The sequence below is a fragment of the Jatropha curcas genome, chromosome 10 (genome assembly GCF_041381405.1).
Source record: "Jatropha curcas cultivar XTBG-Jc1 chromosome 10, XTBG_Jcur_1.0, whole genome shotgun sequence".
In the NCBI taxonomy this organism is placed as follows: Eukaryota; Viridiplantae; Streptophyta; class Magnoliopsida; order Malpighiales; family Euphorbiaceae; genus Jatropha; species Jatropha curcas.
Window position 1 is genome coordinate 11,445,018 of NC_143160.1, and position 22,567 is coordinate 11,467,584.

The following is a 22,567-nucleotide window of genomic DNA, read 5'->3' on the forward strand; positions in this document are numbered from 1 at the left end:
TAATTATATCACGGAAAATTGCAAATTTTACATTTAAAGATATGTATTTTTGCTTTTTCGATTAACATTAGTTACGAGCTTCGTTTCATAATATTTAGTTACATTTCAGAAAATAATTTGTTTCAAAATATTTATTGTATTTGTAATTTTAAAATCTAATAAATATTTTTTTTCATGTTTACCTTTTATACATGCTATAATTATTATTTCAATTTAATGGTTTTCTTAGAGAATTAATATTAAATTGAAGGTAACATGGTTAATTTATTCAATAATTTATTATATTTTAGACAAATTTAATAATTTTTTTAAGGGATATAAAATTTCAAATGTGAAATTTAAAACGTGATAAGTATTATGGAATAGAGATGATATGTGGTTATTATTTTATTATTGTATTTTTTTATTTATTGAAATAAGTTGCCTTGTAAATTTAGCTTTTTAGAAAACAAATAACCATGTTATAAATTAAATTAATTTGAGAATATCTTATACTAAAATGAAAATTTAAATTTAAGGTATAAAAAAAATTAATAAAATGGTACAACGATACAAATTGTCGCTAAAAAATGGAAAAGAATATAGGTCTTCTTAGCTGTGGAGTTGACCACAATTAATCAATAATGGGAAACATTTTTATAGTTTCAGAGATACAGCTGTCAAGGTATGCATTATATCGGTTCGGTTTAAATTAAATTCGATCTGTACATTCAAATTGAATGAATTAAATTTTTTTAAAAAAGTAACCAAATCAAAATTATAATTATAATTAAATTAAATTAAATTAATTTAGTTCGGTCTAATTTTTAAATTTTATTATTTTTTAGGATTTTAAGAATCATATTAAATTGAAAATTTTTTTTCTATAAATCAAAACCAAACTAAAAAGTTTAAAGTTGAACCGAATCAAATCCCACCTCACAAAGCTGTCCAGCCATACGCAATTGTGACAACCTATAGGTGTGGTGTGCCCCTAGATAGACAGAGCCATGTGGTGTGGACCAATAAATAACTGCCATGTGGCAGTGTGGCAGACCCCCCCGCAAATTCAGGAATAATTTGCTGGCCGGAAAAGGTCAAAAGACACAGACATGCGCAGAAACAGTCTAAAAGGTCCTTAATTATTCCTACACATAGAACAGAACAGTTAAGGGCAAGCTCTAGCGCCCTAATCCGGCCGAGCTGAGTTGGAACTTATTTCTGCGCTGTAAAAAAAATTTAGCTCGTCTCGAAATTCGATGAAATTAGATATTTTAGATTTGAATTTGGCTCGATGAAAGTTCGAGTTCAATTCAAGCTCAATTTGGAGTTTTAATTAAAAAAATTTTAAATTTAAACTCGACTTGAAGTTCGATATTTAAAGAAGTTTAAAATAAATATGATATATATGTATATATAAAAACTCAATAAGGTTTGACGAACTTTCGAATTGAACATCATTAAATTTGAGTTTGAACTTGATTCGAGCAGAGTTCTTTTAAATTTTTTTGAGCCGAACTCAAACAGACAGCGAACGTGCTTTTGGCTCATGTACACCCCTAGCAAGCACATCACAGCAACCTTTCCTGCTTGAGTTGATTATGAGAAAACCAAGGCTTTATTTGAAGAAAATTAAGGCTTTATTTTTTTTATTTTTGAGTTGATTATGAGAAAACTAAGGCCTTATTTGAAGGAAGAAAAATATGCGAGGAAAATATAAAGGAAAATGATTTTTTTAATTTGTTTGGAAAATATAAAGGGAAATGAGGTTTTGATTTGGTTAAAAAAATTAAGGCTTTTTTGGATTTTTTTTTTAAGAAAAGAAAATATGTAAAGAGAATGTAAATGGATATAATTTTTGAGAAAAACTTACTTAGACCGGGTCTATAGCTCCACTTATGTACCAACCAGTAAAATTATAAAGTGAAGGATGGACCCGTCTAGGCAAATTTTTTCTACAATTTTTGAATTTGGTTATAAAAAAAAAAAAAAAATAAGACTTCTTCATTTAGACATTATTAGATTTTTCTTTTTTTTTTTTTTTTAGAAAAGAAATTTGTTAAGGAATTATAAAGTGAAATGACTTTCTTTTGTTTGGAAAAAGTGAGAAAAATATCCCCTCAAAAAAAAAAAAAAAAAGAATGAGAAAAATATCATAAATAAAAATTTGCACAATTTTTTTTTCTGGGCAATAAAATTGGAATCTCTCTAAATTAGAGAGAAAATAATGAATGAGTTGAAAATTGCATTATTTAATACCAAATATAATCTATTTTCTTTCTTTCATTTTTTTTTCTCTTTCATCCAAACACATTTGTAAAAAAATAACTAAAGAAGGAAAATATTTAATACTTCAATATTTTCTGCATTTCTCTCCTCCACTATTTTTCTTCCCCTCTTTTTTCAAACAAAGTCTTAATAAATTATAACAAAAGAACTATATAATTAGATGGTTATAATTGCAAGGATCATTAATTAATTTTTAAAAAATTAGAGGTTCTAGTTGGTGTAATATGCCATAACACAATAACTAAATAATAATTCACCCAAAATAAAAAGAAGAAAAATAAATAATATTTCTTTATATATATTATATATATTGCCTTGGCTTGGACAGCATGTCTTTGTAAATGCTTGATGAATCAAAATCTATCATGTGAGATTTCCATGTTTTTGTAGTTGGTGGGTAGTATTTGCTGTCAAATGCCAATCAAAACAGGTAGTCTTTGATAATCACTTATATATATATATATATATATATGTGTGTGTAGTTTGAAACTAACGGTGGTTGGCATAGAGTGGATGAGACTTCTTCTCTTTTAATTAAAAATCTCTAGTTCGAGCCTTGTATGAAAAATGCCATGTTGACAGAGTCGCCCTCTATATAAGCTCTGAAGTATTCGAATCGGAACCGGATATAGTCAGAATAGAGTGGGCTTTTAGATACCAGTGGAAAAATTTCCAATTCTTGTTGTGATGTTAATGAATATATGCCATCAGTTAGTCCAAAGCATTAGACATACTAAATTTTATATAAATAGATGCGTTTTTCTTGTTATCAAAAAATTATTATTTTAAGACACTTGGAAAATTGAGGAAATATATGCTTCCAACGAAATTTTCATGCACAACTATTATTATTAGCATATTAAACAGAAGAATATGTCAGAGCATCGGTTTTTAACTGACATTTTCTAACTGAATAATGAACAGAGATTGCAAAAGATCATTATGCTAATAATTTAATGGCTGGATTAATTATATTATCATAAATAAAATTTCAAATTCAATTCAAATTTTTTTTTTTTAGTACAATTCAATTCATATTATGAGTTCTTGGGTTTGTGATAGTATGAGTTAGTCTTTATATATCACACTAGATTTTAACAATTATATAGCAGTTGAAAGACTATGTAATATATCCTTAAAAAAAAAAAAAAAGACTAATTAATAACACCAAAAAATTGCTAACAGGTGGCGGTTTGATTGATATTTTCACTTATGTTAGAAGTGAGAAGTCTCGAGGTCGAGTCCCTTCGATCACATGTGTTTTTATCAATTTGGTGAGCCAAGGAGAGGATTATCCTTATTATGTAGATTGCATTGTTATTTCGGCCTATAAAACTCTCCAATAAATTAAAAAAATAACATAAGAAAATTCAAAAAAAAAAAAAACAACACCACTCTTTTTTTTTTTTTAATCTCTTCACTTTTATTAAACTCAGATCTGTTTTTCTATTATAGATTTGTTTTTGGTTTTTATTGTTTTACTTCCATAGAGAGTTTGGTTCATTTTTTTGTGGGGGGTTTATTACTAAATAAAAGTTTAATATTTGATTCTATTTGATTTGAGCCTTTATATCTTGATTTGTAAATGTGGACCTCCATCTATGAAATCTGATAGTGCAATTTGTTCCGATGCATAATGATGAAATTTATCTGTATAGGTCATATGTTGTAAGTTTTTAAAAAATCAATTTAGGAATACAAGATTTAGAGGAGTTATTATTTTATCGTCTAAATCAATTAAAGAATTAGTTGTTACTATGAAAATTTACATCTTTTGTTAAGATCATCTTCAAGTAGAAACATATAATATTGTCTTTCTTTTATTTTTAATTTTATTATTCAAAAAAAATATATATAATCTTTTGATTTGTTAAAGTATCAATGTACTTTATTAGTTTCTGACAGTGAAATTCCATAAATGATCCATAAAAGTATTTGTTATTTCTAATGTTTGATATTATAATTAATGAATTATATATATATTTTAAAAAAGACGTCACAAAAACTGGAGAAATAATTCTCAAAAAATACAAACAAATATATTTTCATAAATAAAATTAGTTTGAGATGGGTCTACAGTCGACCCATACACCAAACTAATAAAATTATAAATTTTTAAAAATTATTAATATTTTTATTTTTTTTTAGTGTGGTAATAAATCATTTATTTTAATAAAAAAAATTATATTTTCGTTAATTTCGTTTAGAAGGGATGCCACTCATATGTTCTAGTCAAAGCAATCCCTTAGCATATGACATTTGTCTAAGTCGATGCCGTTGATGATACCAGATCAACGTTTTGTTGCCAGACAAAAACTGTGGGTCCCAAAGGATTCTCCCACCCAAAGTATTGCTGGCCTCCAGGCTAGCAAGACCCTTGGGAAAAAGGAATCCCCCAACGGCTACAGCATGCGGTGGCTGGCACCAGGTAGGTGACCGTTTGTGGGCCCCTTGTTTTTTGAATTCCTAAAAAATATATAACCGTTACAAAACTTCCCCTCTTAGCCATAACTCTCCAAGAACCAGTGCCAACTACACAGCTAAAACCAAACCAGAAAGAAGATCTTGGAGGCTTGGAGCCAGAAAAGACTAACCGAGAAATCCAAGATTTGAGGTCTGTTTCATTTCCTTTCATTGTTGCTTCTTCTTGCTTATTCTAAAACTTTTTTATTTAAATTTTGTTATTAATATTCTTTGACACAATCTTCTTATATTGTCCCCTGACATTTTTTTTGTTAATTGTTTGTTGTTTCAGTTTGGTGTAACCATGACTGTTGAGGCTAAAGTAGAGGAAACCCAAATGGCTCAGGTTGTTATTCCTGAAGAAGAGCCTAAAAAGATTGTAGAAGAAAGCAAGAAAGATGTTCAAGTGGATAATGAAGTGAAACAAGTTGTTAGTGATGATGGGCCTAAGCCTAAAACAGTTCAAAAGAGTTCTTCTTATAAAGAAGAGAGCAATTTCTTATCCGATCTTAAAGATTGTGAGAAAAAAGCCTTGAATGAGCTCAAATCAAAGCTCGAAGAAGCTATTCTTGGAAATAATATTTTCAAGAAAGAGGAGATAAAGAAGAAAGAGAAAGAAAGCGAAGCGAAAGAAGGAGAAGAAGGGGAAAAGAATGAAGAAGTGAAGAAAGAAGGAGATGAAGAGAAGGAAAAACAAGAGAAAGATTGCGAAGAAGAGAAGAAAGTAGAAGGAAATGAAATTGACCAAGATATTGCTCTTTGGGGAATTCCTCTTTTGCCTAGCAAAGGAGCAGAAGGCATAGATGTTATTCTCTTGAAGTTCTTGAGAGCTAGAGAGTTCAAAGTCAATGATGCCTTTGAAATGCTAAAGAAAACCCTTCAATGGAGGAAAGAATCCAAGATTGATTCAATCTTGGAAGAAGATTTACAGGTAGATCTAAGCTCGGCCTTTTACATGAATGGCATTGATAGAGAAGGTCACCCTGTTTGTTACAACATATATGGAGTATTTGGAAATGAAGAGCTTTACAAAAAAGCACTTGGAACTGATGAGAACAGAAAGCAGTTCTTGAGATGGAGATTTCAGCTGATGGAAAAGGGAATTGGAAAACTTGATTTGAAGCCTGGTGGTGTTACTTCTTTGCTTCAAATTAGTGATCTGAAGAATTCTCCTTCTCCTTCAAAGAAAGAGCTTAGAGTTGCCATGAACCAAGCTGTTGGGCTTTTGCAAGACAATTATCCTGAATTTGTTGCAAGAAATGTAAGTTCCGTAAATATGTTGCTTGTTCTTGCTTCGAATTCTATTTATTCATTCTGTTTCCACAATAGTCTGACTTGTTTATTTGTGATATAAATTGCAGATATTTATAAATGTTCCATTTTGGTATTATGCTTTAAATTCTCTGTTATCACGTTTCTTAACCCAAAGAAGCAAGAGCAAGTTCGTTGTTGCTCGTCCTGCTAAGGTCACTGAGACCTTACTCAAGTAAGTTGTTATCTTTTGTTATTTTATTTTGAATATTGTTGAAGATATGTGGCAAGATTGCTGATAAAAACCTGGTAATTTTAAAAGGTACATTCCAGCAGAGGAAATCCCTGTTCAATATGGTGGTTTCAAGAGAGAAAGTGATTTTGAATTCTCCAAGGAAGATGGTGAAGTTTCTGAGCTCATCATCAAATCAGGATCAACTGCAACTATTGAGATCACTGCAGGAGAGGTACTAAAATAAAGACAAAAGAAAAAACAAATTTGTTTTGATTTCCTTTCCTGTTTAGAGCACATTTTCTAATTAATTAAGAAACTTTATTTCTGTTTAATGACAGACTTAATTGCTATTTGATGACAGGTTGGAGCTACATTACTATGGGACTTGACTGTTTTGGGGTGGGAAGTGAATTACAAGGAAGAATTTGTACCAAATGATGAAGGGTCATACACCATTATAATTCAAAAGAACAAGAAAATGAGTTCAACTGAAGAACCGGTTAGAAACACTTTCAAGAACACTGAACTTGGAAAGATTGTTCTCACTGTTGAAAATAATTCAGGCAAGAAGAAGAGAGTTCTATATCGCTACAAGACCAAGAAAAGTGCTTCCTTCTGAAATATTAATCTTTATATATAAATTTTATTGTTAACCCTTTGGTTATGACATTCTTTTTAGGGTGGAAAGTGGAAAAATTCATTCTTTTTTTATGCAGGGGATATATAATGATCCTCTGCTTTGTTTTTCTTTTTATGAATCTTTTGCTTAATATGGAGAGTTTCAATGTTACAGATTGGTTTACATATATGTACAAGTAATAAATTAAAGATTGATTTGGCTTAACTTTTATAGCTTACTAGTTCTTCACATTGTTCTTAAAAATCAATGATTAGCATGTGTGATCAGGATGGTGATTAAACTTTTCAAGATAAGCAATTTTTTAATTTTTCTTTCTAAGTTAAATTAAATGGTCATCAACTTTTTATAATTCATATTCATTACTTTTATCAATTTTCCCTACTTGGTCCATTGGTTATCAGTTTTTTTTCTCTTTAGGTAGAAAAGTTTAATTTATATCAATTGATTCAAACTCAGTTATAAATGGGTTAATTATTATTTACTTCCTGAATAGTAAAGTGTAAAGATTTTGACAACTACGTCAAGTGAAATTTCTGGAAATTAAATTTGCATTATCATATTTATGAAAATTGAGCTAGAGATGTCAATGTACCATATATAATCTTATGATTAATGTGGCATAGTCTAATATGAATTACCTATATATAGCTTAAATTGAAAATATCACAAGTTATAATGTCTAATTCAAGGAGAAAGAATCAGGAAGAAAAAGTAGCAAGTGATTTAGTGGGAAGATAACTTCGAGGGAACTTCAACCTTGCTTATTTAGAACACAAATATTGCAAAAAGAGAAAAGAGAGAGACAATTATAACAACTCAAGCAAGAAATATGTGTGTGAAATAATAAGGTAGAGAGCCCTTATTTAAGTGTAAATGGTGAAAAAGATTGCAAAAATAGGGGAAAAGGACTAAAAATTTGACTAGTGGGACTCAGGACGTGCACGTACTGCCGCGGGTGCATGTTAAAAGCATTTCCAATGCAATCATGGATTGTTTTAATTTATTTGTCACGTCTGAAAAGTTAAAAATAAAAATATTTTCTAATGCTCTTGTCTATTTAGTTTGGGATAGCGTGAGTTAACTTTTTATTCTTCTTTTTATGTTTTTTATTTTTCTCTTACTCTTCTTTTATTTGCATTCAAATTTCTTTTCACGCTGAAGTTGATTTCTTCTTCATGCTCAAGTCTATCTAACAAATACCATCACTGGAAGTGCAAAATACCAAATAGAGTGTAAAAGAAAAGTCCTAGCAATTGGTATACGCAACCATGGCCTGGCAATCTAGTAATAAACCAAGAAGGCAGAGAATAATATTTTTAGTTTACTGTATTTAGTTATAAGTCTAATTTTAATTACATATAATTTTGAAAAATAAAATACACATCATCAGAAAATTTTAATATAATGAGGATGCATTGTAGAGTCATTTTTAAAATCTAACGTATACAAATACATATGCAGCCACATCATTATCCACAACTTCTATTTATTAAGACAAATCAGCCACAATCCATAGTTGCATTGGAGATGCACTTATTAAATTATTAAAACATAATAATCATTTTAAGATTATTAGCTGATATTTTTATGGAATAACTATAATATGAGTTTTTGCAAGCTATACTACTATTTCAATTCTAAAAAAAATAAGTGAGTATGGATGAACATACACAAAATAACATGTACAATACCTATACTTCGTACATTAGTTTCACACACACGCACATATATATATATATATATATATATATATAGCATGCATTTTCCCTAAGAAGTTGACTCGTGACATTTCTTAAATGAATACTCTTTTCTTACTTTTTCTACATAAGATTTTTTGCGATAACACATAGGACTATAATGCCATATAGAACTCTTAAATTTTGATACTACACATATTTTAATTATTAGTTATAATGTTATATAAATATTGATATTAATTATCATAATTAATACATATTAGTAAATAATTATAATTATTAGAATATTGTAACCTATCTTTTTCAATTAAAATTACATAATATTTGTTTTAATTCATTCAATTATCATATTAATATGTATTAAATAATTAAAATTATTATTATATTATTATCCATTTTTTAATTAAAAATTATCATAATTTTGACGTTGATGATCATATTAATATGTATTATAACTTATCTTTTAAATTAATGTTATTATAATATTGATATTGAATATCATTATAATCGATCATAATTATCATTTTTTTATAATGAATGAAAATTTTATATTTAAAAGAATGATAGAGAAGGTTAATAGTGAAAATATTTATTAATAGTTTTATTAATGATGAATATTCAAAGGTTTTCATATTTATTTGTTTAAAATTGTAACATATAGTTGTCTTTATTAGTTTTAATAATAATATATTTAATTGCCATTAATTTCTTATTCCTAGACTATAAATAGATAGAGCTCTTTGAGGTTTAGTGAGATCAATTTTTCTTTTCGTATTTCAATAATTCTTATACAATTTCTTTTCAACATTGATATATTTTTTCTCTTTTAATTTCTATTACTATATCAAATTAGGAAAAGTTTAATAAATCATAACAAAAAGCAGTTTATATGAAATTATCATTAAGAATAATATATATACACGTCTATGATTAAATTTCTATAGTCCATTTTATTTTATTTATTTTATTATTTTTAATATCACCTAAGAAAACTTATTAATTCAAAAATAAATTAATATCAATTATTTTTAATATATATTTATTTTTCTTTCAATTTTACTATAGACATTAATTTTTATATAATTAGTGTAATGTTTTGTATTTGAAATAGATGTTCTTTAATTTAATAATTTTCAACAAAATTGATAAATATGAAATTAAAAATAATTTAAATTATAAACTTTTTTCTTAATTAAATTATATATTTTAAAATATTATCACAATATCTCTAAGATTACAGATAAAGATATTTATTGTGCATAGTATATGCATGCCGCAGCTAGTATATATATATATAATAATTAAATTCAAATAATGGATAATTTTGGATTATATTAAATTTATTAAAAAAATAAGTTTACTTTTTCAATGCTGGACTAAGAAATATTTGAATTTATAAAAAAATAAAACTATGGTGGGTTGAAAGGGATTCAAATTTTTTGCTTAGATTTGATGGATGCATTGAGGATGGAGATAGATGAAGATGGGTCCCACGTAATAAGGGTATTTTGGTATTTCAGGTAAAATTAATGGAAAAAGTCACTTTTTCTACGGAAGGTTTGCAAGAGGAGAAAGATGTATTGAGGATGGAGATAGATGAAGATGCGTCCCACGTAATAAGGGTATTTTGGTATTTCAGGTAAAATTAATGGAAAAAGTCACTTTTTCTACGGAAGGACTAAAAAGCTAGACAGATGCAAATGTTATGAACTGTGAAATAATTTGTTCAAACAACGAAGATGAACCAATGTACTTTGTAAAAACTAGGGACTCTGAAAATAATTTTTTCTTGTTTTTATTTAAAAAAACAATTCATTTCATCAAATTTAAATTTAAAACACAGGAATTGAGTTGAAATTGACTTTAACAATTGAATAATATTTATTATGACATCATATGATAATATCGCAGATTGCCAAACCACTAGGATATGTTGAATTGGAAATCAATTGCAATTAATAAGCAATTCAATGTGACTTTTTCCATTATCTTTCTTTTTTTTTTTTTTGAAAATGACTTTTTCCATTATCAAATGTCAAGTCATTTTCATAAAAAAAATTTAAACTTAAATTGATAAAATCAGATTTATTTTAAAAATAAAAAGTCAATAAATATGATTCAAATGGAAAAAGTCATTTTCATAAAAAAATTTAAACTTAAATTGATAAAACAAGATTTATTTTCAAAATAAAAAGTCAATACACATGATTCAAAATGGAAAAAAGTCATTTTCATAAAAAAAATTTAAACTTAAATTGATAAAATCAGATTTATTTTCAAAATAAAAAGTCAATAAATATGATTCTTTTTTTTTTTTTTAAATTTCTTCGAAAATCAAATAGATTATGTCATGAGAAAAGTTTTTATTTATGTTTTTATGTTTTTTTATTATTATTATTATTGACTAAAAGCCAAAGAATAATGATTATCTTACCAGAATTGGTGGATAATTAAAAACTTTAGATGGATCATATTGTAAAACTGCTATCTATTAAATTTTGATTTTGACCAATCGAATATTTCAATTTATAAAACTGCCATCTATTAAATATTTCAGCTTGTAAAATTAGTCTATTTAACACTCTATTTGTAAAATTACATAAATTAAACACTTATTAAATAATTAAAAAAATTGAAAAAGATTGTTTTAAAAGTTGTGTAATCACACATGAAAATTAATATTTTACATATAAAAATAACAAAATTCAAAAAAAAAAAAAATGTCATTGTGAGTATGCAGATGTATATAATGTTACCAAATGGAAAAAACTTGTTTAGACCCGGTTCATAGCCCCACTCATGAATTAAATAAATGAATTTCAGGATTTTCTAAAAAATATTTCGATTTTATCATTTTTTTTCAAGTGTATGGTAAAAAATATCATTGTTTCAAAAAAAAAATACTGAATTTCATTGGTTTGGTCCATGGGTGCAGACATGGACTGAATTTAGGCAAATTTTTCTCTTAATCGAATTTCTAATTTTAAGGACATAATAGATTTTCCATAATGTTTAAAGTGCCGTAATTTTGCCGTGTAAGTAAGGTGAGGTAATGAAATTGACATGCTAAGACATGGTCATATTTCCTTGATGATGGAACTTGTTTTAAAATTATATGCATGCACTAACTAATACAACGACTTTTCTTATCATAAATCTACATGCAATGGCGGATGTAATTTTTTTTTTATTTTTTTAAATATTGATAAATTAAATTAATTTCCATTTATTCCAAAATTAAAATATAACAGTTATCATTATATTCACGTAATTATTTTTGGATCAATGAAAATTGATAAAAGTGGAAATGACTGAAGTTCCTTAAGCAAGAGGCCGAGTCATCGATCATTGTAAATAAAGAAAATTTCTGCTAAAAGTGTTTCTTTCTTATAGGACTAATACATCGCTTAGGCCAATAGGCTGGAGACACCTATAGTATAAACAAAAAAATGATGGTTTTTTTTATAACACTATTTTGTCGTTTTTTTTTTTCTTTCTTAGTCGTTATAAATATTCTCATTTGAACCAAAACATTGTTTATAATTGGTTTGATATATAGGTAGATATATACATAGGGTGTAGATAAATCTTTTCCCGTGAGATAATAATAACTATTGGCATATTATAATTGCAAATTAATTAATGCAGTACGTAGAAGAAGAATAAATATGAATAGTCAAACATCAATTTTCATCAAGTTGTTTGCATGCAAGTTTGTTTTTTATTTCTTGAAATTGAACTTTCTACGTACCCATCTAATTTCATCTCGAGAAACTCAATCTAGATGGGCTTGACATTGTCCTCTCTTCAAGAAGCAAGAAATTTTTGCAATCCTAATTCAAATTTTCAATTTTGCAAAACAAGAAAAGTTATATTCTCTCCCCTATAAATATGGTGGAAACCCTCTAAAACAGAACCACATCCAAAACAAAAAAGCAATAGCCTATGCCACAAAATATGATTTCTTCAAAATTGTTGCCGCTTCTTTTTTCTTTTTTTCTCTTCTCATCTTCTTGGGTAATTACCACTTCAGCTCATACCCATGAAGATTTTCTTGAATGCCTAGAGCTACAATCTCAAGACTCTAACTCTATTTCTAAAGTAATTTACACTCCAATAAACTCTTCTTATTTATCAGTTCTACAGTTAACCATAAACAACGAAAGATTCAACACAAGCACCACCCCGAAACCTCAAGTGATCGTCACCCCATTGAACCTTTCCCATATTCAAGCTACCATTACGTGTTCTAAAAAACATGACATGCAAATTAGAATCAGAAGCGGTGGCCATGATTATGAAGGTCTTTCCTACGTTTCTCCAATCCCATTTGTCATTCTTGATCTAATTAACCTTCAATCAATCACCGTTGATGCAACCAACAAAACTGCATGGGTTCAAGCTGGTGCAACAATAGGCAAACTTTATTATAGTATTGCACAGCAAAGTCAAAATCTTGCTTTTCCGGCCGGTGTTTGCCCTACTGTAGGGATTGGCGGCCACTTTAGTGGAGGAGGATATGGCTTGTTACTAAGAAAATATGGGCTCGCCGCAGATAATATTATTGATGCTCAACTTGTTGATGTTAATGGAAGGATTCTTGATAGAGCTTCAATGGGTGAAGATCTTTTTTGGGCTATTCGCGGTGGCGGTGGAAATACTTTCGGAGTGGTTGTTGCTTGGAAAATAAACTTAGTTGAAGTTCCTTCTACTGTCACTGTATTTACAGTAGAAAAAACTCTAGAACAAAACGCGACTGAGATTGTTCATCAATGGCAATATGTTGCTGATAAGTTCAGTGAAGATTTATTCATTAGGGTTATCATCGAAAGAGTTAATTCCAGTAGAAATACCACAACGATAAGAGCCGCATTTAATTCTTTGTTTCTTGGCGGAGTTGACAGGCTACTTCCATTAATGCAAGAAAGTTTTCCTGAACTAGGGCTAGTTAAAGAAGACTGTATTGAAATGAGTTGGATCGAATCTGTTCTTTATTTCGCTGGATTTTCAAACTCATCATTAGAGATTTTGCTTGAAAGGACTCAACCGAACGTAAGATATTTCAAAGCAAAATCTGATTATGTTCAACAACCAATGCCGGAAGTTGCTTTAAAGGGAATATGGGAAAGGCTTTTTGAAGTGGAAGTGGGTTCAGGCCAATTGATTTTCAGTCCTTATGGAGGTAGAATGAGTGAAATATCAGAATCTAGCATTCCATTTCCACACAGAGCAGGAAATTTATATAAAATTCAACATTTAGTGTATTGGGATGATGAAGGAATTGAAGAATCAAAAAGGCATATAAGTTGGATAAGAAGGCTTTATAGTTTCTTGGCTCCATATGTTTCTAAAAATCCAAGATCAGCTTATATTAATTATAGGGATCTTGATATTGGAATTAACAGTATTGGAAATACAAGTTATAAGCAAGCAAGTATCTGGGGAATTAAGTATTTCAAGATTAATTTTGATAGATTGGTTCATGTCAAGACTCAAGTTGATCCTGCTAATTTCTTCAGAAATGAACAAAGCATCCCATCTCTCTCCTCTTGGTGATCATAGAGATTGATTGAACAATATAATAATGATGTTTGTCTTCTATGTATTGGAAATATCCATTCATTTATCTTTTGTATTTATTTTGTAATTCTTTAATTGTGTGGTTTTAGATTTCAGTTTCATGTATAGTGTAATAAAATTTGATGGTCAAAAGAAAAAAAATAAAATAAGTGCATGTAAAATATGTATTTTGTACAATAAAAGTTTGCTGTGACCATCAATGGATATTAAATTTTTATTTTTATAATAAAATTTGATTGGTTTGATCAATGTTATTTTTTTTTTCCTTTAATATTTTTTATTTTCATTCTCTTTTCAAAGGAAGGTTTGAGTGTTGAACTCCATTTTCAATTACTTGTAGAGAATAAACCAATTCTTTTTATTATTTCATAGCCAATAGTTGATTCTCATTTTAAACAATTATTACTCTGTATTATTATTTTGTCTAATTCTTTTAGTAAAATAACATATTTTTAACTCATTTGATTGAACAGGTCATTAATCTTATCCCAAAACAATTTCAACTTGGAAACTTTTTTTCTTATCTTTGCCAACTTGGAAACTTCAAAATAAAAAGAACAAAGAAACGCCAATTTAAACAGATCTTCAATTCCTTGCCATCTTTACATGAAAAAAAAAAAATCTTGATTATGTTAATATCATATTTGTTTTCTTTTTTTTTTTTTAATCCAAACATAGGTTATTTGCTTTTTTTCTTTTTCGTTATATAATCCAAAATTTTCAACCATTGATCTCAACCAGAGCTAATAGTTTTTGTACAAATAATTTCTACAATAATATCATTGGTATGGTACCATCCATCTAAAAGCTAATTAATGAGGGATTTTTTTTTTTTAAGAAAGGATTACTATTTTCTGGACCTTAAATTTAGTTAACCTAAGGTTCTGACATGGGTCCCATTATATTAATTTTTTATTCATAACCTTAACTCTAATATTGATCTGGTTTGCTAAAATATTTAAATTTCAAAATGAGGGTGTCTATAGTACAAAAGCCAATTTGAAGTGATTCTGAAACAAACATGATAATTTAATATATTTTTATAGTTTAAGCCCACACATAATCTGAGATTGGTATTTAACACCTTTATTATATTATTAATATGGATCAAAGATTAATTTTGCATAGAGTATGGATACGATTAGAAGATTTCATTCCTAACTCTCCATTAATTTGCAGTGGATTGCCAATCACTCCAAAATAGTATTCAAATAGGTATCTAATAAGGATTCCAATTACAACTCTCTATATAAAGAGAGGTATACAATATCAATCCAAATTATTCAGTTATAATTGACTTAACCATATAAAAGATAAGAACACTAAAAACTATTATTGTTAATGTAGAATTTCTGCTGCATTTTGTCAATCTCTTTTCCTCTCTCATGAAAAGTAGATTGAGGTTGAATTTTTAACCTAGGCCATATGCTTTTGGCTTTTCTGCTTTTTGTCATGTTTTCTTATGGTTCTTGTAAGATGGAAGTTTTTTTTTTTTTTTTTCTACACTCCAAATTTAGGTTTAATGGGTGGAAGGGGGAAAACCTATCTTTTCTCTTAAATTTCATTAATAAAATCTTATTTTTCTTTGCTGTTCAAAAAAACATTATTGTTAATATGGAAAAGTATATAATATTACCAAAATTTGTAAGTTTAAGTACATAATAAATCATTTACAAAATTTAAAGTACTAGATAAATAGTATGCGCATTTATTACTCTATAGTGATTGACTGTATATTAAATTGTGAACCCAGAAAAGAAAAGAAGAAAAAGGATAGAAGAGGATCTGAAAGTAGTACATTGAACATAGATTTTTAAAATGCAATGCCTATGAATAGATATTCAGTTAGAGGTGTCAAAATAAATTATATTTATAATAAATAAATATATATATGATACAATACAGGTTATGGAAGTAAAACGAGTCAAAATAAGAAAATGTCCGGATATGAAATTTTATAGACTGTTTGGGCTTTTAATTAAAATATCGGTTAAAATACTTCCTAAATTATTTAAAATGCATTTGAGCTAGTTTAGAGTTTATTTTGGCCCTTTATTTATAGATGAGAAGTTTTATAGCATAGTGACATCAATATTAGGCCCGTCTGGCAACTTTGAAGTGTTTGGGTTTTTAGCTCAAAACTCATTTTGGGCCCATATATTTGGATTGGACAGCCCATTTGGATTTATTTTGGATCACTAAAATTTGAAGAGACAAGAAGATAGAAAATAAAGAGTTATGGATGTTGAAAAGCTATCCACTTTATAGCTTTAATTATCATTTTAATTTTTATTTACTTACTTTGTACACCCCTACTCTATATAAAGGACTTAGCTTTCTTTGTTTTGGGAGATTGAATTTTGGATGATTTCGGATTAATAAAAGTGAGGTTTATGCCTTCTTTTATCTTTATGCATAAGGTGTTGTTTGAATTGTAATTGATTTGTTCAATTGCTATTCAAATTCAATTCCTATTTTTTATGTTTTTGAACATCTAATTCAAATTGTGTTTAAAGGGGATATACTGAGATTTTCTCTTTTAAGTCCTTTTGAGTTGAGTTCTTAGGTATAAGAACAAATCAAAATCATGATTGCTTGGTGATTAATTTTGCTTGTTCAAATTGATGGAGAGTTCTAAATTCCATGTTGATCTTGGGGTTCTGTATCAGTTAATATACTTACACTAATGAATATGTTATATTTTTTCTGAAAAAATTAATTCTAAAATAAAAGTTAATCCTGGATTGTACATTTTTTTAGAATTAATTAACTATAGTAAAGTGGATTAACTATAGTATGAAGTTTCTAATATCTTATAGTAGTAGTTAACTTGTAATGAAGAACAAGTTGGTAGTTATATATTTAACTTGAAATCAAGAACATAGTTAACTTGTACGCTGGACCAGCTGCATTCAAACACTCAAATAGTGCATAGAATGATATGGATTTCTATGAATATGGATTTCTAAATGAATTTCACAAAAGTTTGTGGAATTCATTTGTTCCAAACAATGAGATTAATATATAAAATAATGCCTATTAGTTTGGGACATTTGCAGGTTTGCATTCACCAAAAATGGCTGAAGCTTTTAGCTTACATAATTATGTACAAGGTTCTTTTCAGGTTGAAGTTGATGCTCTGATGCTTTATAATGCTCTACATGAAAATCATGATGATAATTCAGATTATGGTAACATTATTCCAGACTGTAATTTTTTTTTTTTAATGAACTGACTGTAATTGATGCTCACAAAGCAAACTTTTATTGTAAAAACTATTGAACTACATATTGTAGAAGCACTTATTTATATTTATTTTTATTTTGACCATCAAATTTTATACAGTATGCATGAAACTGAAACCTAACCATATCCCACACAATTAAAAAATTATGACATGAACATAAATGTATGGAGATTTCAAATCAAAGACAAACATCCTTAGCTTATCATAGAACTTAATAAATCTCTAACATCACCAAGAGTAGAGGAGGGATGCTTTGTTCATTTCTGAAGAAATTAGCAGGATCAACTTGAGTCTTGACATGAACCAATCTATCAAAATTAATCTTGAAATACTTAATTCCCCAGATACTTGCTTGCTTATAACTTGTATTTCCAATACTGTTAATTCCAATATCAAGATCCCTATAATTAATATAAGCTGATCTTGGATTTTTAGAAACATACGGAGCCAAGAAACTATAAAGCCTTCTTATCCAACTTATATGCTTTATTGATTCTTCAATTCCTTCATCATTCCAATACACTGCATGATAAATTTTATATAAATTCCCTGCTCTATGTGGAAACGGAATGCTAGATTCTGATATTTCACTCACTCTACCTCCATAAAGATTGAACATCAATTGGCCTGAACCCACTTCCACTTCGAAAAGCCTTTTCCATATTCATTCTAGAGCAACTTCAGGCATTGGTTGTTGAACATAATCAGATTTTGCTTTCAAATATCTTACGTTCTGTTGAGTTCTTTCAAGCAAAATCTCTAAAGATGAGTTTGAGAATCGGGCAAAATAAAGAACAGATTCGATCCAACTCATTTCAGTACAGTCTTCTTTAGTTAACCCTAGTTCAGGAAAACTTTCTTGCATTAATGGAAGCAGCCTGTCAACTCTTCCAAGAAACAAAGACATAAATGCAGCTCTTATTGTTGTAGTATTTCCACTTGAATTAACTCTTTCAATGATAACCCTAATGAATAAATCTTCATTAAACTTATGAGCAACATATTGCCATTGATGAACAATCTCAGTCGCGTTTTGTTCCAGAGTTCTTTCTACTGTAAATACAGTTACAATTGAAGGAACTTCAACTAAATTTATTTTCCAAGCAACAACCACTCCAAAAGTATTTCCACCGCCACCGCGAATAGCCCAAAAAAGATCTTCACCCATTGAAGCTCTATCAAGAATTCTTCCATTAACATCAATAAGTTGGGCATCAATAATATTATCTGCCGCGAGCCCATATTTTCTCAGTAACGTGCCGTATCCTCCTCCACTAAAGTGGCCGCCAATCCCTACAGTAGGGCAAACACCGGCCGGAAAAGCAAGATTTTGACTTTGCTCTGCAATACTATAATAAAGTTTGCCTATTGTTGCGCCAACTTGAACCCATGCAATTTTGTTGGTTGCATCAATGGTGATTGATTGTGTAGTAGTTAAACTTGTTTTAAATTTGTTTTATTTATTTTTTCTTATTATTGCTTGGTCAATAGTTAGTGCCTATTTCATAGGAGTAATTGCTGTTAGTGCAGATATGGAACAAATCTGTTGTAACAGATTACTGTTGATTCTTATATATATATTGCTGTGTATTTTAGAGGTTTTATTATGAGAATAATAAGAGAAGCAAACTTCTTCCTCTATTCTGGTGCGTAGTTCTCAAAATTTCTGCTAGTTTTTCTTTTGTGCAGTCTGGTATTCTAACACTTGGTATCAGAGCCAAAAGATCAAGGCCTGAAACATGTCTCATCCTGAGATTGAGAGAGAGCTAAAAGAAAGAGAGGATGTCTCCAGCAACGCTTCCATAGGAGATGGTGTACCAATTCATGAGAAAGAAGGATCGGTTATGCTAAAATATCCCATGTTGACAAAGAGCAACTATGCAGCATGGGCTATTAAAATGGAAGTATTTATGATGGCTCAAGGTGTCTGGGAGCCGATCGAGTCTGAAGGTCCAGTTGATAATCGAAAGGACAAGATGGCATTGGCGGCCATCTACCAAGGTATAGGTGAGGATACCTTGCTTCAACTAGGGGCCAAGAAGACAGCTAAGGAGGCATGGAATATGCTCAAAACTATGAACCAAGGCGCAGAAAGGGTGAAGGAGGTCAGAACTCAAACCTTATGGAGAGAGTTCGAGGCATTGGGGATGAGTAATTCAGAGACAATAGATGAATTCTCTGGAAAACTCACCATCATTGTCAACAAATTAAGGAGTCTTGGTAACATAGTTGAAGATGAGAAGGTGATTAAGAAGCTGTTACGCTCTACTTCCTCAAAATTTCTGCAGATAGTCTCCGCTATAGAGGAATTTAGTGATCTGAAAACCAAATCGGTAGAGGAGGTAATTGGATCACTAAAAGCTCATGAAGAACGGTTGCTTGGTTGTGGAGGCAATTCGGCTGAAACAGTTCTTCTTACTAGAGCTGAATGGAAGGCCAGAGAGGAGGGAAGTTCTTCCAAGAAAGCTCAAAATGATAATGGTGGAAGAGGAGGCAGAGGTCGAGGTCGAGGACGCGGCCGTGGCAGAGGAAGGAGTAACAATGATTCAAGAAGAAGTGGTGATGATGAGTCGAAACCACAAAAGAAGATAGATAAAAGTAAAATTAGGTGTTACAGTTGCGGCAAAATGGGACATTTCGCTTCTGAATGCTTGTCAAAGGAGAGAGAAGAGCAAGCAAATCTGACCGAAAAAGATGAGGAAGAACAGTCCCTGTTGATGATTGAAACTTGTGAGCTGAATGGTCAGAGTTATGGTCAGATTTATTTTGAAGAGCCCTCCTTGATGATGATTGAAGCTGTCGAATTGAATGGGGTTCAAGGAGAAGCATATATTGCTGCCACGAATGGGTATCTCATTAAAGGAGCAGGTTGGTACCTTGACACAGGAGCTACCAATCATATGACAGGTGATAAACATTGTTTTGTTGAAATTGATGATTCTATTTATGGCAAGGTTAAGTTTGGTGATGGTTCTGTAATTGATATACAAGGGTTTGGGTCAGTTATGTTTCAATGCAAAAATGGTGAACATCTGACCCTAACCAATGTATATTATATACCAAAATTAAAGAGCAATATTATTAGCCTTGGCCAAATTGATGAAAGTGGAGGTCGAATAATCATTGAATGTGGAGCCTTGAGGGTCTATGATAACTCAAATAGACTCATAATCAAGGTTAGAAGACAACAAAACAGATTGTTTATTGCAGATCTACAGATTGCCGAAAAAGTATGCTTGATGACAAGCATAACTGAGTCGAGTTGGCTATGGCACGCGAGATATGGTCACTTAAATTTCCAGGCATTGAAGAAGCTGTCCAAAGAAAAAATGGTAAAAGGTTTACCAAACATCTCGCTCCCAAATCAAATCTGTGATGGTTGTACTGTGGGGAAACAACATCGGAAAGCCTTTTCACATGCTACGATGTATAGAGCAAAAGAAAAACTTGAATTGGTGTATGGAGATCTCTGCGGCCCAATTATGCCAACAACTCCAGGAGGTAACAAATTCTTTTTGCTTCTAGTTGACGATTATTCACGATACATGTGGGTTTTCTTGTTGAAAGGCAAATATGAGGCTTTCGAAGCATTTAAGAAATTTAAGAAGACAGCTGAAATTGAAACAGAAAAGAAACTAAAGTGTTTCAGAACAGATCGAGGGGGAGAGTTTCTCTCAACTGAATTCAAAAAATTTTGTGATGAAGAAGGGATCAAAAGGCAATTGACAGCGCCATATTCCCCACAGCAGAACGGAGTCGTAGAAAGGAGAAATCAAACTGTTATGGAGATGACACGAAGCATTATGAAAAGCAAAAATGTGCCAGCAAATTTGTGGGGTGAGGCGGTAAGAACCTCTGTGTTTTTATTAAACAGGTGCCCAACCAAGAGTGTTGAAGGAATGACACCCTACCAAGCTTGGTATGATAAGATACCAAATATACAACATCTGCGTGTATTTGGATGCCTTGTTCATATCAAGGTCATGTCATCTCATCAAACGAAGCTTGAAGACAGGAGCTTAAAGGGAATATTGCTAGGTTACGAAGAAGGTTCAAAGGCGTACAGGGTGTTTGATCCTAGAAAGGGGAAAGTTCTTATCAGCAGAGATGTAGTTTTCGAAGAAGGAGCAAGCTGGCCATGGCAGAACAACAAACAAAAAGAGGAATCTGATTGTACTGAAACATTTATAGTACAAGTAAAAGAATTTGGGGGTGCTGGTATACCCGAAGCAGTGGATGCGTTTCGCACTCCATCTACGCCATCCTCTTCTTCAGGTATACCAAATTCAGAAATTAATTACCCTCTAATTCAGTCATCTTCTTCGAACACTACAGGTACAGGTTCAGATTCGAGTTCAACTCCACCACGAAAATTTCGATCATTGCAAGAAATTTACAATGAGACTAGAGAAGTAGATGAAGAAGTCGGGTTGTGTTTCTTATCAATGGAGGAACCAACACGATTCGAAGAAGCAGTTGGTGACAAAAACTGGAGACGTGCGATGGAGTCTGAAATTGATTCAATTCAAAAGAATGGAACCTGGGAACTCTCTGATTTGCCGAAGAATCAAAGAGCAGTGGGACTCAAATGGGTCTTCAAATTGAAGAAGGATCCAAACGGCAAGATTATTAAACACAAAGCTCGTTTGGTGGCGAAGGGCTATGTGCAGAAATATGGTGTTGATTATAAGGAAGTTTTTGCTCCTGTAGCAAGAATAGAAACAGTTAGAACTATTCTTGCTTATGCAGCTCAAAAACAGTGGAAAGTTCACCACCTGGATGTGAAGACTGCGTTCTTAAACGGAGAGTTAGAAGAAGAGGTGTATGTGAGTCAGCCAGATGGTTTTGTCGACAAAACAAATCCACAAAAAGTGCTGCGGTTACACAAGGCAGTATACGGCTTAAAACAGGCACCTAGGGCCTGGAACACCAAGTTAGATCATAGCTTAAAGTCATTTGGTTTTCATAGGTGTCCTTTTGAGCATGCTCTTTATATGAAAAAGGAAGAAGATGACGTTACTGTTGTGGGAGTTTATGTCGACGACTTAATTCTCACCGGCTCAAATGGAAAACATATTGAAAGTTTTAAACAAGAGATGATGAGGATGTTCGAGATGAGTGACTTGGGGCTGCTGAGTTATTATCTTGGGATTGAGGTAAAACAAACTCCAGATTGTATATCTCTT

General features: G+C 30.4%; 2 protein-coding genes and 2 pseudogenes across 2 annotated transcripts; 2 read left to right on the forward strand and 2 right to left on the reverse strand.

The window, feature by feature from the left end:
* The first annotated feature begins 4,736 nt into the window (after window positions 1-4,736).
* On the forward strand, window positions 4,737-7,061 carry LOC105636781 (Sec14p-like phosphatidylinositol transfer family protein). The gene is made up of 5 exons (XM_012220123.4): window positions 4,737-4,882; window positions 5,024-5,992; window positions 6,093-6,217; window positions 6,305-6,449; window positions 6,579-7,061. Exons 2-5 carry the CDS (start codon window positions 5,036-5,038, stop codon window positions 6,834-6,836), a joined length of 1,485 nt encoding a protein of 494 aa, XP_012075513.1. The 5' UTR covers window positions 4,737-4,882; window positions 5,024-5,035; the 3' UTR covers window positions 6,837-7,061.
* Window positions 7,062-12,471: 5,410 nt separating this feature from the next.
* On the forward strand, window positions 12,472-14,383 carry LOC149493086 (berberine bridge enzyme-like 18). Its single transcript, XM_089726558.1, has one exon. The coding sequence runs from the start codon at window positions 12,500-12,502 to the stop codon at window positions 14,108-14,110; it is 1,611 nt and encodes a 536-aa protein (XP_089582684.1). The 5' UTR covers window positions 12,472-12,499; the 3' UTR covers window positions 14,111-14,383.
* A 2,840-nt stretch (window positions 14,384-17,223) lies between these two features.
* Window positions 17,224-18,015, reverse strand: LOC149493087 (cannabidiolic acid synthase pseudogene; annotated as a pseudogene).
* Window positions 18,016-18,045: 30 nt separating this feature from the next.
* LOC149493088 (monolignol oxidoreductase AtBBE-like 13 pseudogene) lies at window positions 18,046-18,549 on the reverse strand (annotated as a pseudogene).
* Between the last annotated feature and the right edge of the window lie 4,018 nt (window positions 18,550-22,567).